General features: G+C 41.4%; 2 protein-coding genes across 3 annotated transcripts in view; one reads left to right on the forward strand and one right to left on the reverse strand.

The window, feature by feature from the left end:
- The window catches only part of DNAJC17 (DnaJ heat shock protein family (Hsp40) member C17), a 130,714-nt gene that overhangs the window by 81,620 nt on the left and 24,973 nt on the right, over positions 1–24,121 (forward strand). The window contains exons 9-10 of one of the 2 annotated variants that reach the window (XM_033951592.1): positions 1,720–1,800; positions 2,268–2,408. In XM_033951592.1, coding sequence (XP_033807483.1) covers positions 1,720–1,800; positions 2,268–2,408 — 222 coding nt within the window. The remainder of the gene's footprint in view (positions 1–1,719; positions 1,801–2,267; positions 2,409–24,121) is intronic. The other variant, XM_033951593.1, reaches the window with a different exon arrangement.
- Positions 9,050–24,121, reverse strand: part of GCHFR (GTP cyclohydrolase I feedback regulator) — an 84,614-nt gene continuing 69,542 nt past the window's right edge. Inside the window, exon 4 of the transcript XR_004540099.1 lies at positions 9,050–10,831. The gene's annotated coding sequence lies outside the window, so the exon portion shown is untranslated. The remainder of the gene's footprint in view (positions 10,832–24,121) is intronic.

Consider the following 24,121-nt stretch of genomic DNA (forward strand, 5'->3'; position numbering starts at 1 on the left):
AACTACAATTTTTACATGACATTTCATCTGAAATCTCTGGTCCAAATTATATCTCTTTATTACCAATGTATTCCATCAGAACATCTTCACTCGTACCATCATTTGGTTAATGATCTCGAGACAAGGAAATACATGACTAGTTCTACATTTGACACCTTCAGTATTACCTCTTGAGCTTCTGCAATATCCATTGCAATGTGAAGTTCAGTGAATAACATGACTTATAGCTGTAGTCTAGATTCATGACTTGTGGTTTCAATTATTTCAAGTTTTCAAGTTAAATTATTATTTAAGTTAAGTGTTCTGCTTGAAATAATTGAAACCACAAGTCATGAATCTTTAATCTAGACTACAGCTATAAGTCATGTTATTCATTGAACTTCACAATATGCAATGATTGGGTGGTGAGGCAATTTTTCTTGGGGCTTTGGCCCCTAGCCGTTTGCCTTCGTGTCTCTGAGCATAATTTTGAAGTCAAAGTGTTTATGTTTTATCACTGATAACCTGAATATTACAAGTATTGAATGATTTTTTGTTTTGTTTTATTTTGCTTTCAGGTATCCATTGCAATGTTCAGACAAGCCTGGCTGCGGATATTTAATCTGAATGCCAATGTTCAAGACATCTTTCTAACATACCCTGTATAAGAGATGATTTATTTGAAGACCATATAGAGAAGGTCACTCAAAAAATCAAGTATCACACTAACTGCATAACAACCTTGTCCTCAAAATCTCATCAATAACCTTCTTCTCAGAGGCATGATCCTGGCAGCTAGGGAGTCCCACATGTGAGAATATGCTGCCTGCTTGTCCACGGATAAAGTGAAGTTACTTACCTGTAGCAGGTGTTATCCGAGGACAGCAAGCAGATATTCTCACAACCCGTCCATCTCTCCTGTTTGGCTTCTTAGCTTTAATTAAACTGATGGTCCTGTTAGCCGGCAGCAGGTGGGAAGGCACTCGCACAAGCACGGTACTGGCAGCTTAAGTTTTTTCTTTTTAAAAGGGACGGTATACTTTTGAACTTTCTGTACTAGGCTTTATGGATGACATCCCCTCATATGAGAATATCTGCCTGCTGTCCTCAGATAATACCTGCTACAGGTAAGTAAGTTCGCTTTATGTCAGATGGAAAAAAAAGAAATACAACAGTTTTATCAATAGATAATATAATAACAAAAAGAAAAAAAAGATAGGTTCCAACCCTTGGCTGTACTTAAGCAATCCAGTGTTATATCATACAGCATTATACTGAGTTTACAGTGTACTTCTGCATTGGTCTGTATTGTAAAAAATGCTTCAACTGGAAGGCACATGATAGATGTCTCTAAAAGCCAGCTATTCTGTACCTTTCTGTCCAGTTTCAGAAGTAGGAATGAGCGAAAGGTATAGGGAAGAGATGTACTTTCATTATCTTCAGGAACTCTGTGAGAAATACTGAGATTGGAAGAACTGAAATATCTCCAAATTTTTTGGGGGAAAGTTTGCAATGAATTTCATCAAAACTACCATAATACCATATATACTAAATAGTGTTCTCGATAATGAGTTGTCTCTGAGATTTCCTTGAATCAGTAGTCTAGTACCATTCTGCATAGTGAATCCTACTAAGAACTTTTCTCTATCTCCACGACTCGTACATCATATTTCCTAAATATATTAGGCTCTTAATATTTATCTGGATTTGACAAAATTCTCATCTTACTATTTCTTTCAGTATGGAGAAGTACTAAATTTGTTGATATCCAGTAAGAAGAAAGGAAGTGCAGTTGTGGAATTTGCTACAGTCAAGGCAGCTGTGAGTATAGAATTAGAACCAAACTTCTGTATTCCCTGTGGGAGGCATGGGTGGAGGGGAAACTTGGCAACAGAAGAGGTAATTGCTAATGCTGTTACATTATTCTGATGACGCTAAAGAAAGTGAAAGGCACCGGTAAGGACACACACAGACATGACTGAATGTGTCAAAGGGAAGTGTAAAGAAATGAAAATAAAAGTGACTGTGCTCAAACTCTTAAATATAACTAACCGTGAAAAGCTCTTCTAAGAGGTTATTCCATGGATAACAGCAATATGTTTGGATTTTGTGTGGTCATTTGAAGGAAATTTTCGGTGTAGCTCAGAACAGCAAGGGTATGAGATATTATCAAATTAGTTGCTGGCTTTTGAGAGGGAAAAGGAGTTCAGCTTTGGAGTCCTTAAGTTAGTTTTCTTAAATCTGAAGCTGGTGACAGTGGTAATGAAGGTGCATTCTCTCTTTGGCAGGAGCTAGCGATAAAGAATGAAACTGGTTTGGTAAATAACCCTTTAAAGATTTCCTGGGTGGACGGCCCACCACCTTCAGTGTTGCAGGGCAATCCGAACACATTACTTTCCAACTACACCAGCCATTCCACAACGCTGCAGGTAAGAAGGACATGCCCAGACACATGCTATAGGCAGATCATCGTTTTCTGCAACCTCTGTGGATACAGCAGTTGCCACTAAATGTAACTTATGCCATAGAACTGCAGCATTTGATTCCTGTCGGCTTTACCCTTCCCTGTCCTCACCCTCGCCCTCACCCTGTCCGAAGCACTAGTCTATCATTATTGCTCCCAATAATACCTGGTCTGTTTCTTCTCTTCCAATTTCTGCTACTGCCATCCACTTTCTTTCCAAATCCTTCCAAGTTTCAACTTTATTAAAATTTGATATACTATTATTAATTATTTCTATAGTGCTACCAGACGCACGCAGTGCTGCACAGAGTCACAAAGAAGAAACAGTCCCTTACATATTATCTAAGCGGTGTACATGATTAAAAAGGCTAAAATATAAAATAGATTGGGGTGACACAAAAACAGGACATACAAACGAAGTTGAGGAGAGGTTGGAGTAGAAATACAATTTCTAATAGGAAAGAAAAACATTTAAGGGGAGATACGAAAGGAGGGGGGGTTTAGAGGCCTGCCTGGAAGGTAATGCTTATGGCATTGTTAACAATCGAAGGCATCCTTGAAAAGAAATGTTTTCAGGTTTGATTTAAATTTAGAGAAGGAGGATTCTTCGCGAAGATGTGATGGCATATTGTTCCATAACGTTTGAGCAGTGACACTGAAAATTAATTTCCTAGTCAAATCATAAACTATGTGATGGGTTGAAGGGATTTCTAATAAGTTTTGGTTACTGGAGCGCAGGGATCGTGATGGAGTATATGGAGTAAGATATCTATTGATGAATCCCAGGGTTTGTGTCATTTTAGTTTTAAATGTAAAAGGTAGAATTTTGTAAGTCAGCGGTATGATATGGGTAACTAGGGTGCCTTAATTAAGAGAGGGGTAATGTGATCATATTTTTTTGCTTTGAAGGGAAGTTTGACGGTGGTGTTCTGCTTTTTCTTTCTCCCTTGGTCTCTGATTTCACCACCATTCTCGCATGCTTGTACTCTTGCGATTTCACAATCTCTTCCATCCGCCAAATCCTTTTTTTTATTTGAAAATCTTTTTATTAAATGCAAAGCAACAGACAAGGTACAAGCAAGACAAACAATTCCAAATGAACAATAGATCCCAACCCTGCTCCCCCCATCCCATGCCCTCCTCCCCACTACCCTATGAGGACTCCAGCAGATAGGATCAGTCCGGGCAAGGCAATAAACAGGAAACAGCACCTCATAAAGTATTCAAAATGTGACTACGGCCTCTTGGACTCAAGATCTGCAAAAAAGGTGTCCACACTTGGAGGAAAGTTCTGTGTCTTTTGTGAGAGCCAGCAGCTGTCCTCGCTTCTCATGTAATTTATTCCTCCACAACCAAATAGAAGGAGTGTGATCTGAGAGCCAATGGATCATGATGCATTTTTTCCCAACAATATAACATTTACTAAGGAATAGATGTACTCGAGCCGGATACATATTGAACAAAGTAAAGTGGCAAAACAGCATAGCGGGCGCTGAAAGAGAGACCGGAATGTGTAAGATGGATTCCAGAAACACAAACATCTGTCACCAAAACCCTTGAACCAGAGAACACACCCACAACCTATGGACATAAGAATTTACTGCTACGTGGCATTTTAAACAAAGGTGCATTGATACACTCCCCATATGGTAAGCTTGAATTTGGGGTACATAAGCCTTCAACATAGTTCAATAATGGCTCTCCTGTAGATCTGCACTGCCTACCAACCCCGGGATTCCCTTTAGCCTTCAGTAAAATAGGTAAAGTTAATTAACACATAAGGTCTTTCTGCCAGTTATGAAGGATATCAGTAAAAGGGCCCCTCGGTAATAAGGTAAGTAATCCCTTATGAAAATAAGAGATCGAGGCACCGGTGTCCTCTGATGCCTCTGGGGTCTCTCCCGGTGGGTTCTCTTTCTTGCGATTTTGGAGCTCGATTTGAATCTGGGCCCACCCAAAACAGCAGTTCTGACTAAATTCCTGCCAGGAGCTAAATCTAATAATATCTGTGGTGATCCGTACACAACACTAAGCCTTCAGACTGGCCTCCTGCAATGTAGTATCTTTAATAGCAACTACTTAGCTGTCTGAGCTTGATATGCTTGTTCCAGTGGACCAACTGGAATGCCAGTAGTGGAATTTTGGCATTGTAGCTATCGGTGACCACCTTAGCACTGTGATTGTGCAATGTGGTGCTCCTGTAAGTTCCAGCCTTGGTGGTGTAATCTTCGGATCTGTCGTGCCATGGTTACAGATCTTTGCACATAGCTTTCTTTGGATTGGTGCTGTCATGTGCATTTCCTGATCTCCTCTGAGGCAAACCTAAACTGGAATGTTCAAGAGGTCTGAGGCTAATTCTGACAAGTTAATAGTCTCTTATCGTGAGAGAGGATGGAACAAGAGCTCAGCTTAACATTAAAAAAAAAAAAAAAATCCCAAAAAACAAACTTCAGAAACCCTTAGAATGTGTACCTAGGAAAAGAACTGCCAGTGCTTAATCCAACTCACTAAAAACTGGCAAAAGTAACAGCCACAATAAGTGTTCTGTCATAACTCATTTCATAACTAGTTGCTTGCCAGGAAGGAATTTTTACTGCATCCAGTACTGATGATGACAACAATCCAGATCCAGCACATTTCAAGAGTTAAAGTAGTGGTGATGCTACATGCTTCAGGAATCCGAGACCCTCTGCTAAAACAGCTTGTATACTAATGTTTGGGGAATTGCTTGTAGCACCTCCAGGCTATGATGCTGTGGGGAAATGTTACAGATATGCAGGCCTCAAGTTGAAGCTATTTTTTCAATCTTAATCACACCCAATAGGAATTACTGTAGAAGAATGCTGTAGAAACATGATGGCAGGGAAAAAGCACCATTTTGCTGTAATTCAATACACACTGTCTCAAAAGATTAACAGATACCGTATTTTTCGCTCCATAAGATGTACCTGACCATAAGGCACACCCTACCTTTTTTTAATCGGGGCAGGGCCCCTCCCCGTACCTGCTTTTAATCACAGCAGCCCCCCCCCCCCCCCGGTACCTGTTTTTTTTTGAGGGGGGGTTATTTTTAATTAAAAATGGTTGCCCCATACTATTAACAGTATTTTCAAAATACAAAGAATTAAAAAATGAAAAACACTACGCAGCACAGAAAACGTTAAAACCTTAAAAAAATATATTTTAAGAAACACCCACAACCAATCCATTGCAGCAAACCATTGTTTTCATGGTGAGAATGGCAACATTTTGCGCTCAAGTACCCCATTAGATTTTGTTACTTTACAAAAAAAAAAAAAAAAAAAACAACCAAAAAACCATCAGGTGCCCCTGCTAACAGGATCAATATTTTAAAATCATTTGCCACTCCTTCCCTTTCACCTTCAAAATAAATGAACAAAAAATTTGTCTGATTTCATTACTAATTCCACCTGTCCCCATCCCATTTATAGTTTAGAGCAAGTTTAACAGTATAGTCCTGAAAAGTATTCCAATTCTTGCAATTAAAACAATAAGCATTTTACAAAGGCAAAGAAAACTAACATTTAATCACTCATTCTTGCTCCAACACAGAGTAATGACTGTTGAAGGCCAACATGAATAATGCATGGAACCATTCTACTCTTTTGGTTTTGGGGATAGAGAGAAAATAGTAGAATGGGCCCAAGCATTATTCATATTGGCCTATACCTGATTTTAATCGCGGCAAAGCACCCCCTCCCCCGTACTTGGTTTTAATCGCAAAAGGGCACCACCCCCCCATACCTGGTTCTAATCACAGCAGGGCACCCCCCATACTTGGTTTTAATCATGGCAGGGCACCCCCCCATACTTGGTTTTAATCATGGCAGGGCACCCCCCTTACCTGGTTTTAATCATGGCTGGACAGTTGCGGCAGCAAGGCGAACAAGGCAGGTGTGAGCTTTTCACGCACCTACCTGGTCCTGCGCCACTGCCTGAATGGCGCAGCAGGCCCAGGACTCCCGGTGATGTGAGAGGGATCCGCACCAAAATAACCGCCGTCTCAGTCAGTTGCCTCCAACAAGACTGATCCACCGGCTATGTATTGCACTGGCTCTTGGCCTCCCTTACACTCGTCTCTGGCTCCATTAGCCGCAGGCACCGGCTGCTCTTCTTCGCTGGTCTCCGCTGCAACCCTGAGCAGAGGGAGAGGCTGGCGGCGGCAACACAAAGACTGCGCCCTCGCTGGTATACTGGGTGTCCCCATAAGCCGCCTCCACTGTTGACCCACACCCCCCGAACTCTTCACAATGTACTGCTTTCACCCAGGCAAGCAGAACATCGCTGACCTCTAGGTACCGGGGGGGTGGGGGGTGTTGTGGTATTCGCTCCATAAGACGCATCCTTATTTCCACCCACTTTTTTAGGGGAAAAAAGCATGTCTTATGGAGCGAAAAATACGGTAAGAACTGCTTTTGGAGAAATCAGTCGTCATGCTTAAATTGTAGCTGTTAAGGATAGTTATAAACTGTGATCAAGTCACAGCAGGAGAGAAACACTGAACAACAAAGCCTGCATGTTCCCTATGAAATATCTATGAACTCTGTAGTAAAATAGTTTTGGATACGAGACAAATGAGGCTTTGAGTAGATTGTACCCTACAGCTTAGGAAAACTTATATCAGTAATTTTCTGTGGCAGAGGGAAATGGTGTTGACTGAAACACCACAACAGTTTAGCTGATCATTGTATTTGGTAATTATATCCAGTTGTTAGTCTCAGAGTAGAAGTTTCAGAAAGCAGAAACTTAATTCATGAAAGATGAGAATGAGTAAAAACGAGATGGCTGATGTGGGCCTCAGTCAGGACTCTTACTAGAAGATTATTCATTGCTATTAGTCTTAAGGAGATTAAAATGCAAGGATGCTGGTTACACTAAGAAGATCTAATCTTTGTTAATTTCTTTAGTATTATAATGAATTGGTACTTCATTTTAAGCTGGTTTTCTCAAACAGTGGTATCTGTTTGAGCTACTTGATCCTTGCACAGGATAATGAGGGTAATGGGTTTGTTTTTCATGCTCATAGATCTGTTTTCTCATTTTTGAATTTCTGCTCTGACCACTGATTCCCTTACATTCCAAATTAAACTTTATTAATAAATATATGCATAGTAGATTTCTGTGACACATGTGTATTTCCCAGAATAACTGATTGCCAAATAATGAAATTAACAATTATGCAACAGGTCATCTTAATGAGAGGAATGTTTCTGAGAGGCTAACAATTTATTTTAACTTTTGAAAAAATGCTCTTGTTCCATCATACAGTTAACACAACATTTTTAGTTTGTCACACAAAAATACATTTTGAGGGATGTAACACATTTTGGGCCAGATTCTACAAAAGCCGCAGAAAGTTCCTACCGCTGCCTAACTTAATTGATTTAATTGGGTTTAAGTGGCATGATAATTGGTTATGCCATTAAAACCCAAGTAAACCCTTATTACCAAAATATAATTAGTCATTGTTATGTGGCCTGCAGAACCAGCGCTTATGTTTCTGGAGACTAGCAGCTCATAGTGACGCTGAAGGCAGAAAGTGGGCATGTTTAGGGGCAGCGCCGGACTTCGGCATCACTGGCTGCAATTCAGTAAGGACTCTGGGCACCGGTAATGTAGGCCTGTAAAACCCCAGTCTACATTTCTGGCACCTAGGGTCTTTGGGAGCTGCGTAACTGTAAGCGGTGCCTGTCTGTGATTGATATGCAGTAGACCCCGTCCACTTACAGAATTGGGGCCTTTCTGCCTACAAAGCAGGTTTTATACTTGAAAAATGGGTATTGTATATACTCACCTGTAATTCTATATGTAAAATGTAGGTGCATCAGAAGACTGTGTTTACTTTATGCAGTTTGCACATAGGCCTAATTTGGGCCAAAAGAGGCCGAGTTGCAATGTATGCTAGAGAGTTGCACGGGGACAGAAATCCCACCCATCCCTGCCCGTCCCCACCAGGATCCTCTCCATCCCCACCCGTCCCCGTCAGGATCCTCTCCGTCCCCACCCGTCCCCATCAGGATCCTCTCATTCCCTACCCATCCCCGCAAGGAATTACCTCCATCCCCACCCATCCCCATAAAAAGCAGCAATTACTTCTGACAGGATCATCAATTCCACAGTTTCTTTTATGTTTGCGCTGCTGTTTTCCATGTGGAATCTCTTTGGTGGAACCCTTTTTTGTTTTCTGTTAAGGTAATTAACTTATAAACCCCTCTTTTACTAAGGCTGACGTGTCCATTATATGGACGAACCCTGCTTCCAAAGCCTTCCATCCCCATGGGAGTCCCATTGGCCAGAGGGGGGTCCCCGAGGGTTGGGGGGGATTCCCGCGATCCCCATTCCCATGCAGACCTCTAATGTATGTACTTGTTTTATAAAATATGCAAGCACAAACAGAATACGTTAGGAGTATCCTAATGGTTAGTGCAGTGGGGTGAGAACCTGTAGAACTGGGTTTAATTCCCACTGTAACTCCTTGTGATCCTGGGCAAGTCATGTAATAACCCTCCATTGCCCAAGGTGCAAAACTTAGATTGCAAGCTCACTAGGGACAGAAAAAAGTATTTGCATATATTATATATGTAAACTTTTTGATTGTATCTACAGAAAGACAGTATATCAGATCTATTACCCTTAGCTATTTATGCTATTCGACTAGATGTAAATCTGTGTAAGAAAATGTGTGCAGTACTGGGGGTCATTGCATAAGTCAGTGTTATAAAGGCAAATAGGCTTCTATGTTGGCTTTATAAAATAGATGCCTTTTAGGACATGTCACTTAAGTATCCTGTTATGAAGACTCTTGAGAGCTGTTTTACAAGAGTTAATTTCATCATTGAATGGCTAAATGTGACCAAAAAAATACAAGCAGCATAGGTACCATGTTATCTGTAATAACCACACCTATAAATTTTACTTTAAATATCATCATAGTGATAATGTAGCGAGCTCCTAGGAGGACAGTTGCCATTCTGGTTTGCAGGTTGATTGGGGTTAGGGTGTGCTTCAAACGCTATAAAAACAATTCCTGGGTCTGGGTGTGGTGAACAAAAATCTCCCAAAATAGCAGCAAGAAGTTCTCTTGGCAGCTTGTAGTTTTAGTGCATGTTTCAAGTTTCATTTTCTTTGGTACACTGCTCAAAGGCGAATATCCAGGAGGCTTACAATATGATACAAGATAGAAAAGTGAATTGAAAAGGAGAGAGGCAGAAATACATTTATTACATAGAAAAAAGGGAAGAGAAAAGGTCAGTCAGCCTATCACTGTGCCTGAAGTAACCTGTGCTCCCCTTCTCACAGGACCTGGAGACAGACAATCAGATGACCCAGGATCAATTAATGTTCAAATGCCTTTTAAAAGAAATATGTTTTCTACATACTCTTGAATTTCTGATGTTAGGATTCTAAGCATAAAGCCAGAGGAAGCTTGTCCCACAATACAGGGTAACAACAAAAAACACAGGGTCTCATAACTTATTTAAAAAATTGCCAGAAAGATGGAGTGACAAATTCTGTTGTGAAGAACAAAGGTGGCATATGGTGAATTAGGGAATCAAGTATTAAGATGATAAGGAATATTCTTATAGAGTATATAGCATAATCAAGTTTCAAGTTTAAGTTTATTAGGATTTTTTATATACCACCTATCAAGGTTATCTAAGCGGTTTTTACAATCAGAACTTGAAGCCAACAGCACTTTTGGAGCTGAGGCAGATACAGCTGAGGTTTATAATTCTTCAGCCCAGTTCCCATTACCACCAGGAATAGATGAGCCAAGCAACAGTAAACAGTTTGAAGCAACACTGTCTCCATAACTCCGAATGTTCAGTGTCTGAAGGATATCTTCCAGAAGTGAAGGTCCTAGGTCCAGGTGGAATGAAAGAAGAGAATCTGAGTGGTCAAAGAAACTTTTGGAGGTTTGGCATCGTGGGGTACTAGGAGAGCTGACAGTAGGTAGTGCACAGAGCGAAGTAGAATATTCTTGTATATTTGCATGTGCAGAACTGTTGAAATATAGGCGTGGAGATTTTTGAAGTGTTTGACTACAGCGCAGTTTCTTCTGAGATAGTGGTGTTAAGTTTCCCAGGCCCTCCTCCATTTTATAACGTTTAGTCACCAGAGGTGTCCCTTGTCCATTTTCTTGCAGAAGATATTTTACTTCATTTGAGGGTCCTTTTTCTAGCTCCAGTGTTTTATGCTTGTTGATTGACAAACTAGTGAAGAATTTTGAAGACCTAAAGGAGCCTTTTCTCCAGATGTCCATTGTGCCAGGAAGGTCATGGGATACTAGAATCTCATTGGAGAGGTTTTTGTTGTTTTGTAGCCAAGAGACACTGCCTCTCAGAATAACTTCCTTCTAGCCAGCTTCTGCATTGGGAAAGGAAAGAACATACAAGATGTTGTCAGCTCAGTCTCACTACCCTGAAAATGTGTGCATGCTGCAGCTAAAAGTACCATCTTATTGGAATTGAACCTGAGCATGGTAACGGGGACACCAGCGCACTCTTTAAGCAGCGCACTCTTTAAGCAGTTGCCAAGTGAACTGCTAGCTTTCACTCAAGGTGTGTAAAATAACAAAATATATGAAAAATGACCCACGACGCAAGTTTTATCAAAATAATTAATTATTGTCTTTATTTTTCCATAATAGAATTTCAAAAGATTGGTTGCGTCATCGGAAGCTCTGTTCAGTGCCAAAACGCTGGCTTTCTGACAAAGAGCTCAACTCGATAATTTGTTGTTCCCCAATATATACCTTTTGTCCTGCATGACATCATTGGCTGTCCTTAAATTTGGACAAAAAACTTCTCTTTAACATGGAATAAAAGTTCCAGAAAATCATATTTTTTGTTTACATTCATTTCTGAATATACATAAACATATTATAACATAGCCAAAAACTTTAAATCTAAACCTACTTATCTGTTTTAAGAGAAACTGCATTTGAAGTGCTGAAAACTTCATAGCCCTGTTAGTACCATAGAAAGGAGGGGCTGTTCCCCCCCTCCTGCTCTGAGCTTTACAGAAACTGACAGTTTCAAGTTACACTGACACATTCCTAAGTGTGGGCTACCAATTCCCCCCTTCCTATGCTGGAGACTGATACAGCAATTTCTGACTCTAATTATTTCCAGATGTTGTGCTCAGGTTTCATATATAAAATATTGAAAATTAAGTACATTCTTTCACATATCTTTCATATATCCATTCATTCGTTCTTTCGGTCGGGGCCCCTTCATCCATCCATACCATGTATTTCATTCATATTTAATGCAAGAAAACTTTCTCTATTATGCCCAGTATATCCAGCTCAAGCCCATCTGGTATCAATTAGACCACGAGGGAAGTTCAAGGCGGGCAAAAACCTGAACAAAGACTAGGGACATAGGCTGAACACAAAATGGAGTAAAGCCAAGCAGAAGACACTGTAAAACAGAGAACAAAAATGGAGTCACTACCTCAAGATGGAGTTCATGTATATCCTGATTTCCTCTATGATCTAGCTTAATAGCAAAGTACATAAAAAGAATATTATTATGCTTTTCCTTAATATTAATTTGTAGTGTGTTTTTCTGGCCTTGGCTACATCCATATTCAAATTTTTATTCACCAACTTTTCGTACACTTCTATTAGGCATGGCCTTAACTAACACATATGCTTATATCTAACTAGAGTTACCCAGAATCATACGAAAAGCAGGCGCTTTTGTAGAAAAACTCTACAAAATACTCCACAAACACATATTGTTCATTATCCATTCCATAGCGCCCCCCTAGAGTGCCACTTCAAACCGTACTGTGTAGGGCTCAGGACAAGGAGAAGACAGTATGGATGCTTTTCACTGTCCAACCTCTAGGAAATCTGTTTTTTTCATCTCCTTAATTCAAATCCAAGTTTCCAAGTTAATTAAAATTTTGATAAAACACCAATCAAAAATTCTAAGCGTTTTACAGTTAAAAAAAATATGGGGGAACAATCAAGAATCTAAAAAACAATACGATCAAAAAACAAGAGGAAAGTGGGGAAAACTACAATATTTAAAGAAAAGCATTAAAAGAAGGTAAAAACAGAAGGGGGAAGGGGAGAGATCAGAGTTCAAAATTGATTAGAGGACGGGATCATCCTTCGTAAGCATCTTTGAAGAGGAAGCATTTTAAAATATTTTTTTCTAACAATAACATTTACTTGTATCTAGTCTACCTGCCTCAGATTAGCTATATTTTAAGTTTTTCTTCTAGTAAATGTTTCTGATGTCGACACTTTTCTTATGGTTTAATTTTTTATAGATTTATATTCAGCTTTGAGCATAGTTTTCAAAGGCATTTCTGTACATAAAACAGCTTTTTAAGTGCAGGAATCACTGTTTTGAAAATTGTTCATAAAAGACAGAATTCAGTAAATGGTGCCCAAAGGTAGATGCCAGTAAGATGTGTGCTAAGCTAGCATTCTAATGGATACTCCGTGCAGAGTGCCCTTTAGAGAATACTAGCTTAGCACAGATTCCACACCTAACTTTGGGCACCATCATTTATGTCTACCAAAACCTGGTGTAAATGCTGGCATCCAATTTATGGCAGTTGGGTACACAATTAATATTATTCTATCAAGTCCCATCCCTTTTCCAATTATTGATTGATGATGCCTCGTTAGTTAATTTGCTCTTTGCTCTGCTGCTGGCACACAACTTTGTGTGCCCTATATAGAATCTGGGGAATATACTCAGGTACAGCGCACACAATTATACTTATATTTCAGGAAGTGTTCAGGGGCAGAGTTGGAGCAGAGAATGAACTTTGAATTTCCAAAAGTATGTGTTTTAATTTTTCATGGAAAAAGCACCCACATAAATAATGGGTGCAGATTTGGATGCACACTAAGTGGCGGCTTGAATGGCAGGCGTCTAGAAAAATGTCTGCCACATGTCAATCACATTCAGGCGCCACTTAGAGAATCGTGGCTACTGACGCCTAATGATGAGCTTATGCACTGGTAATGTAGGCCATGGTTTTAAAAGCCTGCATTTCTAGTGCCTAGGTTCATATTGGAATTGTGGCTAGCGGCGCTTAATGACGCCCAAGGCCAACTCCACTCCTAAGAACGCCTGCTTAGGCAAATGGCATCATTAAGTGCCACTAGGCGCTTGAGTGTTAGCTGCCGGACCTGAGAGGTGCCTGGCAGCACCTAGGTTTTTTTTTTAATTGGCTTTTAATGGCACAATCAATTATCGTTCCACTTAAAGCTAATTAAAACAAGTTAAGCGCAGTAGGCGCGATCTAGGTGTCTATCTTTAGGCATCCCTTACCAGAATTTTCCGCTTTAAGTCTGTAGCTATAAAGCACCTGCAGACTTTACATGTAGGCACATTGTTTGAAAGTTAGCCCTCTTTTCTTTTTTTTTATTATTTATTTATAGAATTTTATAGTATTACCAAGCATATACATCTTGTACAGTAAAGTGAGATCAATAACATAATAAACTAAGATTCCAGAATTGAGATATACCATAATACATAATTCAATTTGAAAATAAAGATACATAAATGAAGTAATAAATGATCTAATTGATCACACACTAGTCCTCCATATATTGGATCCAAGATTTAAAGAGTAGAGCAAACATAAATCAAATAGGTTAACAGGAAAACCATGTCTTACTACAGTGCAGGGAGCTAACCTTCCTTGGGCGCTGTTATTCCTTTCTCAAGACGTTTCGCTGAGAAAAAACTTATCAGATGAGATGGCTCTGTAAAAATATACTTCAAGGATAAATATCCGACTACACATTTACATGGATATCTCAAAAAGAAAATATCCCCTATTTCAGGGGTGTCCAATGTCGGTCCTCGAGGGCCGCAGTCCAGTCGGGTTTTCAGGATTTCCCCAATGAATATGCATGAGATCTATGTGCATGCACTGCTTTCAATGCATATTCATTAGGGAAATCCTTAAAACCCGACTGGACTGCGGCCCTCGAGGACCGACATTGGACACCCCTGCCCTATTTGAATCACTCCAGGTTTCAGAAGTAGAAATTATTTTCTTCTCTTTTGAGTCTCTCTAGAGACATCAGGAAAAATCTGAATATGATATCCCAGGAAGTCCTTGGACCTATTTTTAAAGAAAAGTTTTAATATCCAATCCTTGTCTGGAGCCAAGGCCACAGACAGCAAGAGAGTGGCTGAAACAGCCAATTCTCTATCCGATTGTTCCAAAATTGCGGAAATGTTCAATGGTCTATCCCGGGATTCCTCGATTTTTTTTCTTCTTCTTTGGATTGGGGCTTGGCAGGAAGATAATACACTCTTGTAAGAGGAGGTAAAGAGCTTTCAGGAATTTCCAATATTTCCATAAAATACCTTTTCACCATTTCTCTAGGAGAAGTTGACAAGATCTTAGGAAAATTTATAAATCTCAAATTGTTAGCTCGGCCATTATTCTCCTGAGCTTCCAACTTCCTCCTGAGTATTATATTATCTTTAACCAACAAATCTTGATTTTGTTTTAATGATATTAGCTCCTTACTTGTATTTTGTGTCTCTGTTTTTAATTGAGATATATCCTGTTTTAACACTTTTATTTCTTCTTTCTGTTCTTTTAATTCTTTGTCCAAACTTTTTATTTGAGGATTTAAGGAATTCCCCAAATTCACTACCAAGTCCCATAATGCTTCAAGTGTAACTTTGGGGGGTTTAGTAGGAGAAAAAAGTTGTAATGGTGTAGTGTATGACTGTTCTGAAGTTAGTTTTACCTCAGTGAAGTCTTGTATTCCCCCAACCTCTGTTGTCCCGGTCGCAGGTCCTAGCAGAGAGAGCATGTCACTCTGCGTTGTTCTGTTTGGCGAGCCCTCCATGATAGCCTCTGGAAACAAAGAAGCTACTTCCTCGGGTGCATTCTGGTCCCGTGGAGAGCTAGCTGCTTGCGGCGTCGGTTGAAGGGGTGGCGTCCTGACGTCGGGGCTAAGGGTGACATCAAGCCCAGAGGATCTCACCACCGCGCTACTCTCCGACGGTGTCCCTAGCGATCTAGCACCCGACTCTTCCTGCTCCCGCTGTAGGCGCCGAAGAAAATCGTCAATGGTAACCGCAGGGGTTAAGGGTTGCCGGGAGGCTCCTCCGACGTTCCTGCCCCGTCTCTTCGGCATTATTGTAAGAAAATCTCGTTAGCCCTCTTTTCTGACTTTGGAATCTCAGTTATCCTTATTTATGGACTTACTTTTGTTTTCTTCTTTCAGTAATTCCTAATTGCTTTTAGGCAGTGAATTTCCAATTCACTTTAGAAATTTGCTGTGGACTTATTAAGGGATAATTTTCAGATGATGACAGTCAACAATTTTATTTTATTTATTTATTGGGATTTTTTAACCACCTTTATAAAGAGATTCACCCGAGGCAATGTATAGCAGATTCAGTTTAACACAAAAGTTACATAACAGTGATAAAGTGACCAAACATAAGCATAAATAAAATAAATGAGGTAAACTTGGAAACAGCAAATTGAAACTTAATAATAGGACTAACATAAAACAATATCAGAAATATACTCATGTAACAACGCTATAGAACAATCATGTAACAGAAATATGATAAATAAGAACATAAGAATTGCCACTGCTGAGTCAGACCAGTGGTCCATCATGCCCAGCAGTCCGCTCACGTGGCGGCCCTCTGGTCTAAGAACAGCACCCTAACTGAGACTAGCCCCACCAGCGCATGTTCTTGTTCAGCAGAAACTTGTCTAACTTTGTCTTGAATCCTTGGAGGGTGTTTTCCCCTATAACAGCCTCTGGAAGAGCGTTCCAGCTTTCTACCACTCTCTGGGTGAAGAAGAACTTCCTTACGTTTGTCAGTACAATTCAAATTATATCATATTAGACAGCATGAAAGAATATTCAGATAACATAGATATGATGCAAATGCATTTCCTACATTACAGCTATGGGGACAAGATGGGTAGTATGGAGTCAATTGAGATAAATATGAGATGAGAAGCTAAATTAAAGATAAGTTCCGTGTACAGTTAAACATGGTTCGAGGAACTGGTCTAAGTTACAGGGTGAGAAGCAAGCTAGTCCAGGTGCGGCCTGAGCGTGTAAGTAAGTCAGTCACCATATGTATTAAAGGCTTGTGAGAAAAGTCAGGCTTTCACCTGCTTTCTGAAGTAGAGGTAGTTTTGAGTTAAATGTAGCCCCTCTGGGATTGAGTTCTAGTGTATGGGGCTGTTCCTGAGAAGCTCACTGGTGGGTATGACATGGTACAGATAATTAAATTCTGGCCATCAACCACTAAATTGTTACCATATATACTAGTACTGAATATCTGTGCACAAATTAGATGCCAAAAGTTATCTGGATTCAACTGATGTTAAGGGCATAGCTGAGCAAGCCCAACAAAACACCCAGAGCCATCTGTTGCTAGACTTAAGGCAGAGAAACCAAATCGCCCCTCTTGACTAGCATTCAGGATCATGTTCATTTTTTTTCTCTCTCTGCTCCCCTCTCCCCTACTTGCAATTCGGCAACTTTCTTTCTCTCAATTCCTCCTTCTACCTTCAAACTTAGAGGTTACCGACAGCAGCGGCAATTCACGCTCATTGCCTGCAGCTGACCTCAGAGCCTTCCCTCTGATTCATCCAATCCCCTCTGATGCTCCTGTGTGTTTTGGTAGAAGCAGGACATGTCAGAGGGGAACACTCCAGGACTGGTTGCAGTGAGCATGTATGAATCACTGCTGATAACCTATAGCAGTAAAGATAATTTTGAAGGTAAATTGAGGGGGAGGTTGATAGAGATGTTGGATCATGGGCAGGGGGAAGGGGAGTGGATGGAGAGAAGCTGGACCAGGGAAGGGATGGAAGAGAGAGAGAGAAACAGATTAGACTATGGGGCAGGGAGGGAAATTAGAAAAAGGGAGAGATGCTGGACCACTTGGAAGAGACAGGAGAAAGATAACTAGACTATGGGAGGTACAGAGGGAAGAGAGGAAAAAAAGATGCTAGACCATGGGGGGGGGGATGCAGGAAGAAAGAGAGAGGAGGAGTTGCTAGATTACTGGGAGGGGGATGGGGGAGATGTTGCATCCTGGGATAAGGGAGAGTTTCAGAATTGTTGCAGTCCATTTCAGGGGTCCCAAAACTATGGCCCTAGAACTGATGTTGGGGCTTGAGACTGACATGGGAGAAAAAGGCTGCAGGCTTACATTGGGAGGGTGGGAGAAGGGTCTGGCACGTGACTGGGGTTGGCAGAGGGGAATTTTATTGGAAGATGGTGGGGTGGTAGAAGGGGGTTCATACCAGGACTGAAAAAGGTCTGTATGATGCTACAACTGTGGGGAGGAGGAGGCTTGAAAATAGCACAGAGGTCTGATAGAAAGGGCAGATGCTAAGGGATGGGTATAGAAGAAAGTTTATAATGATGGGCTTGGGAGAAGGGGTCTGACACAGAGGCGAGGGCTAAATCCAAAAGAAAGACTGCAGAAATGCAGGAACTTTATTAGAGTCAATAAAACGTTGTTTTCCACAAAATGGTTCACCTTGGTCCTGGTTTCTAACCAAGGTGATCCATTTTGTGGAAAATAATGTTTTATTGACTCTAATAAAGTTCCTGCATCTTTGTACATCATTTCTACAGTCTTTATTTTGGATTTGGTTGTTCAACATTTGCTGCATACTCATTGGGTTCTTCTTTTTTTTGTCTTACAGAGGCTAGGGCTGTCAGAGAGGCAGGTGGAGCTTGGATATGGAGTGGGAAGAGAGAGCTGGGGGCTGATGCAGGGAATGGGAATGGATGATAGGCAATGGGAGAAGGCAGAGAATGAAAAGGTATCAGAGTGCTTGTAGGAAGAGAAGAGAATGGAATGGTCCAGAGAGAAGAGATAAGAATGTAAAGAAAGATTGAAGGAAGTAGTGAAAAAGGATCCGAATAGAGAAAGATGGGGAAATCTGGCAGGGGAGAGAGGAGAAGAAAGGGGAAGGGTGAAGGATCTGGTGGGATAGAAATGGGTTGACAGGCATTTAAAAGAGACTGAAAAGGGAATAAGGAAACTGGGTGGTGGGTAAGAGAAAGGATGAGAAAGTTGGATACCAAGAGGGGTTGAATGATAAGAGCTGAGATTGTCAAAGGAAATAAGACTTGGGGGAAGATAAATGAGGGATGAGGAGAAGTGAAAGTGGAATTTGAAGTTCATAAGTGATGTGAAAAGAAGGACAATAAGGACTACAGAGTGAGAGAGGGAGAATGAAGGATAAAGTCTAGCTGCTGATTGAAGATGCAAAATAGAGGAAAAACAATTAAGGGGAATGATCAATGTCAGAGACAGATATAGAGAGGAAAAAGACAGGAAAAGAAAGAAGAAATAGAAAATCAAGATCCTGGAAAAAACCCTAGATGAAGATGACACAAGAAAAGTTGAAAAGAGACTGGGACCAATTGGCTTAGTAAAATAAAATTCCCAATCATTTTATTTCATCTTTTGAAATATGTAATCCTGATAATTTTATACTTCACACAGTATAGAAGGAAACACATTTCTGTTTCTTCAATGTTGCATTACATTTGTACTTTTTGGAGTGTATTTCTAGTTTGTGGTTTCTGATTTTGAAGCTCTGTCTGTATTCTACATGAATGATAGAAGTGAGGTATTCTTCTAGAGCACAGTTCTTCAACCGCCGGTCCACAGAAAATTCCTGCCGGTCCGCACAGGGCCGGCGAGATGGACGCCGTTAAATTTCCTGCCCCGGAAATCTTTTGTTCCTCCCAGCCAATCAGAGCTCAGATACTGAGCATAAAGTAAGGCTACAACAGCTCAGACCTGACAGCAAATTTTGGCCACAAATGTGGCATAGCAAGGCTAAGGAATCGTTCAACGATGATAGAGAATTGCTCGGAATGCTCATTTTAATATTAATGACCTTGTTGTACTACATTTGCATGGTTGTATCAGTATCGGAGATTGGTAGGAAACTCAGAAAAGACCACGGTAAGTCGTTTTGATAATCCACCACTAAAATACAAATACATTAAACCGGCAAGAACTGGTTTAGCAAACACATTAAAAGCACATTTTAGTGCATTGAGAATCTTCCCCCCTAGTGTGTTTAATTTCTGTGTAAGGATCTGTAGCAGTCTGACTTGTTCTATTTTTCCAGCAGGCCATATATAGGTATTCTAGAGTGCTGCCTTTTAAAGGTAGGGTTGTTGCTATTTGAGTCTTGGTTAGTGCTGGTTTATTATAACAGGTTTTCTAAATAGGTCTGGAATGGGGTGTTTGCAGGGTTTGGTTACTGAAATTCTGAAGGATTTCTTTCCACCCCAGTCCATACTGCCTTGGGAGAAATGGCATTATTTAATTAATCTAACTCTATCATGCAATCTTAAAATTCATGCAATAATTTAGGTCCATGCAGTCATGCTTTTATCCATTACATGTGAAAAGCAAAAACGGGAAGACCCAATGTTCCACAGAAAAAGGAGCAATCCAACAACAAAACAAACTGTGGACGAAATGCAATGTTCTTGACCTTCCTTTATTTCTTCAATCAATGCACAAGTTTAGTATCATTAGGCCTTGATAAACGGCAGTCAAAACAGATAAGAAAATAATCTCTCAATAGTATCAGCACAATACACTAATCTCAAATAACTCTTTCCTTCAACCTATCTTCAGTCAGTCCTCCCAATGATAGCCTGTTAAGAATCCATACAGTTACTTTTCCCACTGAATCAGGGTGAGTATCCAGCAGCTCCTTTTTTCCCTCGTCTTTTCAGATTTTAACTGACAGTTTCTCCACCCTGATGCAGCGGGAATAAAAGTGATTACTGCAAAACGCTAGCCGCATCGGTGGCAGTGTAGCAGCAATGAAGTTATAAATGGTAGGAAAAAGTAACTATATAGATTCTTAACATGGACACCAGAAGAGAGCCCTTATACCACTTGCCGTGCAGCACATGAAGGGGGTAATAGTGTTGGGCTAAGCCTCCCCTTTGGTCTCTAGGGTTGAGAATCCTTTGGGAACGTATTAATCAGAAGAAAATCTTTACCAGAGCCCTGAAACTGTGGTGAACCTAAGCGTAAGAGCATGGAAGCCGTCGATCCCAAGAGATATAAGGTGGAGTTACCTAAAGAGGACTCAGTAATGCCTAGTAAAGCCTTTTCTCCTGAATTTGTTAATTTGATGTTGAAAGCTTATTTGGATAGCCAGGATCCTCATCTGAGGTCTGGCCCTTTTTGACAGGGATTCAGAAGGCAAGGGGTCATTCTGTAGGCCCTCGCTGTCACAAAGCAAGTCTTCCCTGTTGAGCAATATAGGATTGCAAACAGGAGCAAGTATGCAGATGGCCCTCAATCAAGGAGAAGATTTCACAGTACACCAGCTGTTTAAGCCGTTGGTACTATTAGAGCTCATTACTGACTCCCTGTGGGAGTTGCATTTAGACTCCCAGCAGGCTCCTTCTATTCGATGTTCTATCCTGAGCGGAGTGAGAGTGAAACCCATGTCTTTTCCCTGGCATCCTGCTTTAGTCACTGGGATTCTCCTGAGGGCTCTTTAAAGGTAGCCAAGACAATGACTAGGCTGTATCACATGGAACAGGAGTGTTTACTCAACCTAAGGTGGATTCTTTGGGTGCTCAGGTAACCAAAACACAGGGAGGCATAGTTTAAAGGATACACAAGATTACAGAGTGGATGTGGTCATAAAAAGGCAGTTTGAAGAGTTGGCCTTAGGGATTAAAGCAGCTGCAGCAGCCTCTTTTGTGGCACGCACTTGTCATATTTAGATGCATGGGCTCATCCTTGCAGAGGATGAGCCTTTGCCTGGGAGGGTGTAGATGGGCTGGAGTAAGTCTTAACAGAGATTTCAGCAGTTGGAACCCAAGCACAGTACAGGATAAAGCTTTGGATTCTTGCCCAGAAATAGCTAAGAAAAAAAAATTAAAAAAATTTAAATTGAATCAGGTTGGGCAGACTGGATGGACCATTCGGGTCTTTATCTGCCGTCATCTACTATGTTACTATGCCTGTCCTTTTTCAAAGAACAGATGTTGTTCAGAAGAGGTCTGGATGATCTTATAGCCAGCATGGCAGATCACCAGCCAAAGTCTCTGCTTGGCATCAGACCGCGAACCTCTAGAGGTTCTGGGCAGTCTAATTTTCGTAATTTCAGGCACTTTTAACAATACTCAGGAGGAACCTCATCTCAGAGATCATATCAGAGATCAAGACAGAGATTCACAGTACCTAGGCGAAGCCAAGTCTCCAGTTCTCATCCCATAGTGGCCTCCAAGAAATCTCCATGACACCAAGGCTGAAGTCTTCTCCCTGATGGTAGGAGGAAGGCTCTCAGTGTATGCAGAGGTCTGGGTGCAGATCTCGTCAGATTGTTGGATGCTGGAGATCATTTAGGGAGGGTGCAAGCTCGAGTTTACCCATCCCTTAACAGACTGGTGGGATGACCAGAAAGGTCATACAGAGTCTTGGCAATAGTACAGTGACTTTTAGAAATTCAGACCATAGAGCTAGTGCCATCAGAAGAATCGGACTTGGGCAGATACTCCATATACTTCATAGTGCCCAAGAAAAGCTCAGAGGTCTGGAGACCCAGTCTTGATCTCACACAAGTCAATGAAGCCCTAAATGTTCCACGCTTTTTGATGGAAACTGTGTGGTCAGTCATTGCAGCAGTGGCTCTGGGGGAATTTCTAGCTTCCCTAAACTTGATAGAAGCCTGCCTGCACATTCTCATATTTCTGGAACACACGAGATTCCTGAGATTCCATGTACTGGAGAGTCATCAGTTCTTGGTGCTTCCCTTTGGGTTGGCAACATCACCCCACACGTTTGCCAAGGTGATGGTGGTAATAACAGCACATCTCCACAAGGCAGGATTGCAAGTGCATACATATGTGGATGACTCACTGATCACAGATTCGTCATTATCTGAAGGGGAAAAAGCAGGGACTCAGGTGGTCCAGGTCCTGCAGAGCCTGGGCTGGATAATGAATTTTTGAAGAGCCAGCTGGTTCTGTCCCAATCCCTGGAAGTACTACTCATTAAGACAGAAGGTCAGGTCTATCTTTCCGAGACAAGCAGACAGAAGCTTCGCACTCAGATATTGGACATAATGGCCAAACCAACTCCATCTGTGTAACACTATCTCCAAGTATTAGGCTCCATGACAGCCACTGTAGATGTAGTCCCTTGGGCAAAGGCTCACATATGTACTCTCCAGAATGCACTCCTGTCTCGGTGGACCCCACAAACAGACTTCCTTCAAATGACTCTCCTGTGGACTCTATAATCCCGCCTCATTATGAGTTTGTTGCTCTGTTCATATTCATTACTATGGGGCATGCCCCTCAGAATAACATCATGGTGATTCTCGCAATGGATGCCACCCTGTTCAACTGGGGAGGCCATTGTAACACATATCCAATCCATGGGTGGTGGTTGGCCCCCCAGAGAAAATAGTCCATCAATAGACTGGAGCTTTGGGCCATTTGATTGGCATTACAAAAGCTGGAGAAGAATCTGAAAGGACATGTGATACAGCGGTGGCATATGTCAATCACTAAGGAGGTGCAGCTAAGCCTGGAAGCCCACTTATTGTTCCAGTGTGCAGAGCGACACCTACAGGTGATTCCCACAGTGCATGTAGCAGGAGTGGACAATGGCCAGGCCAATTACCTCAGCAGGCAGTCCTAATACCTAGGAAAATGGATGTTATCTGCAGCAGCATTCCAGTCTATTGTTCTTCAATTGGGTCGACTCTTTCGATGTAATGGCAAGGAAGAAGAAGGTGGACCAATTCTTCAGTTGAAGATCCAAGCCCAGAAGCAAGGGTGAGGATGCCCTAGTCCAGCCATGGCCTAAGAATGATCTCTTGTTAGTGTTTCCTCCAAGGCTATGATAGGGCAAATACTTCACAGAATAACAAATCACCCAGGGAGAATGGTTCTTGTAGCACTGGATTGGCCATGCAGGCCATGGTACATGGGCCTAGTGTGTCTTCAGAGGGATCAGGGTCTCAAACTGCAGGTACAGCCCAATCTTCTATCTCGGGGCCCACTAATCATAGAAGATCTGGATCACTCTTGAGCGCTCAGCGTTGGAGCACAAAGGTTGCTCAGAGGTTGTCATTGCTACTCTCCTCAGAACCAAGAAGCCTTTGTCAGTCTCAGCTTATGCTAAGGCATGGGAGACATTTCAACACTGGTGCACAAAAGAGAAAGTGGAGCCGTTTAGTCCTTCGATTACAGTGATGCTAGCTTTCCTCCAAGCAGGTCTTGACAAAGGCCTCACAGTGGCATCCATCAAGGTCCAAATGACGGGCCTTCTGTGATTCAGAGCCTGTGGACACAAAGCTCCCCTGTCTTCTCATCCAGACGTAGCCAGATTCCTAAAGGAACTACTAAGGCTCAGACCAGCGGTAAAACAACCGTTTCCATCTTGGAACTTTAACGTGGTTTTGCATGGCCTCAGTCAGCCCCTTATGAGCCTATTCAAGAGGCGTCCTTGTTGGATCTTAACGTCAAAACTGTTTCCTCATGACCATTACATCAGTGAGATGAGTCTTGGAGCTGCAGGCCCTGTCATGCAGGGAGCCCTTCCTGAAGATCACAGAGGTGGGAGTTTCCTTGCATACGGTCATGTTCTTTTTTGCCAA

Source organism: Geotrypetes seraphini, chromosome 7 (genome assembly GCF_902459505.1).
Source record: "Geotrypetes seraphini chromosome 7, aGeoSer1.1, whole genome shotgun sequence".
Lineage (NCBI taxonomy): Eukaryota > Metazoa > Chordata > Amphibia > Gymnophiona > Dermophiidae > Geotrypetes > Geotrypetes seraphini.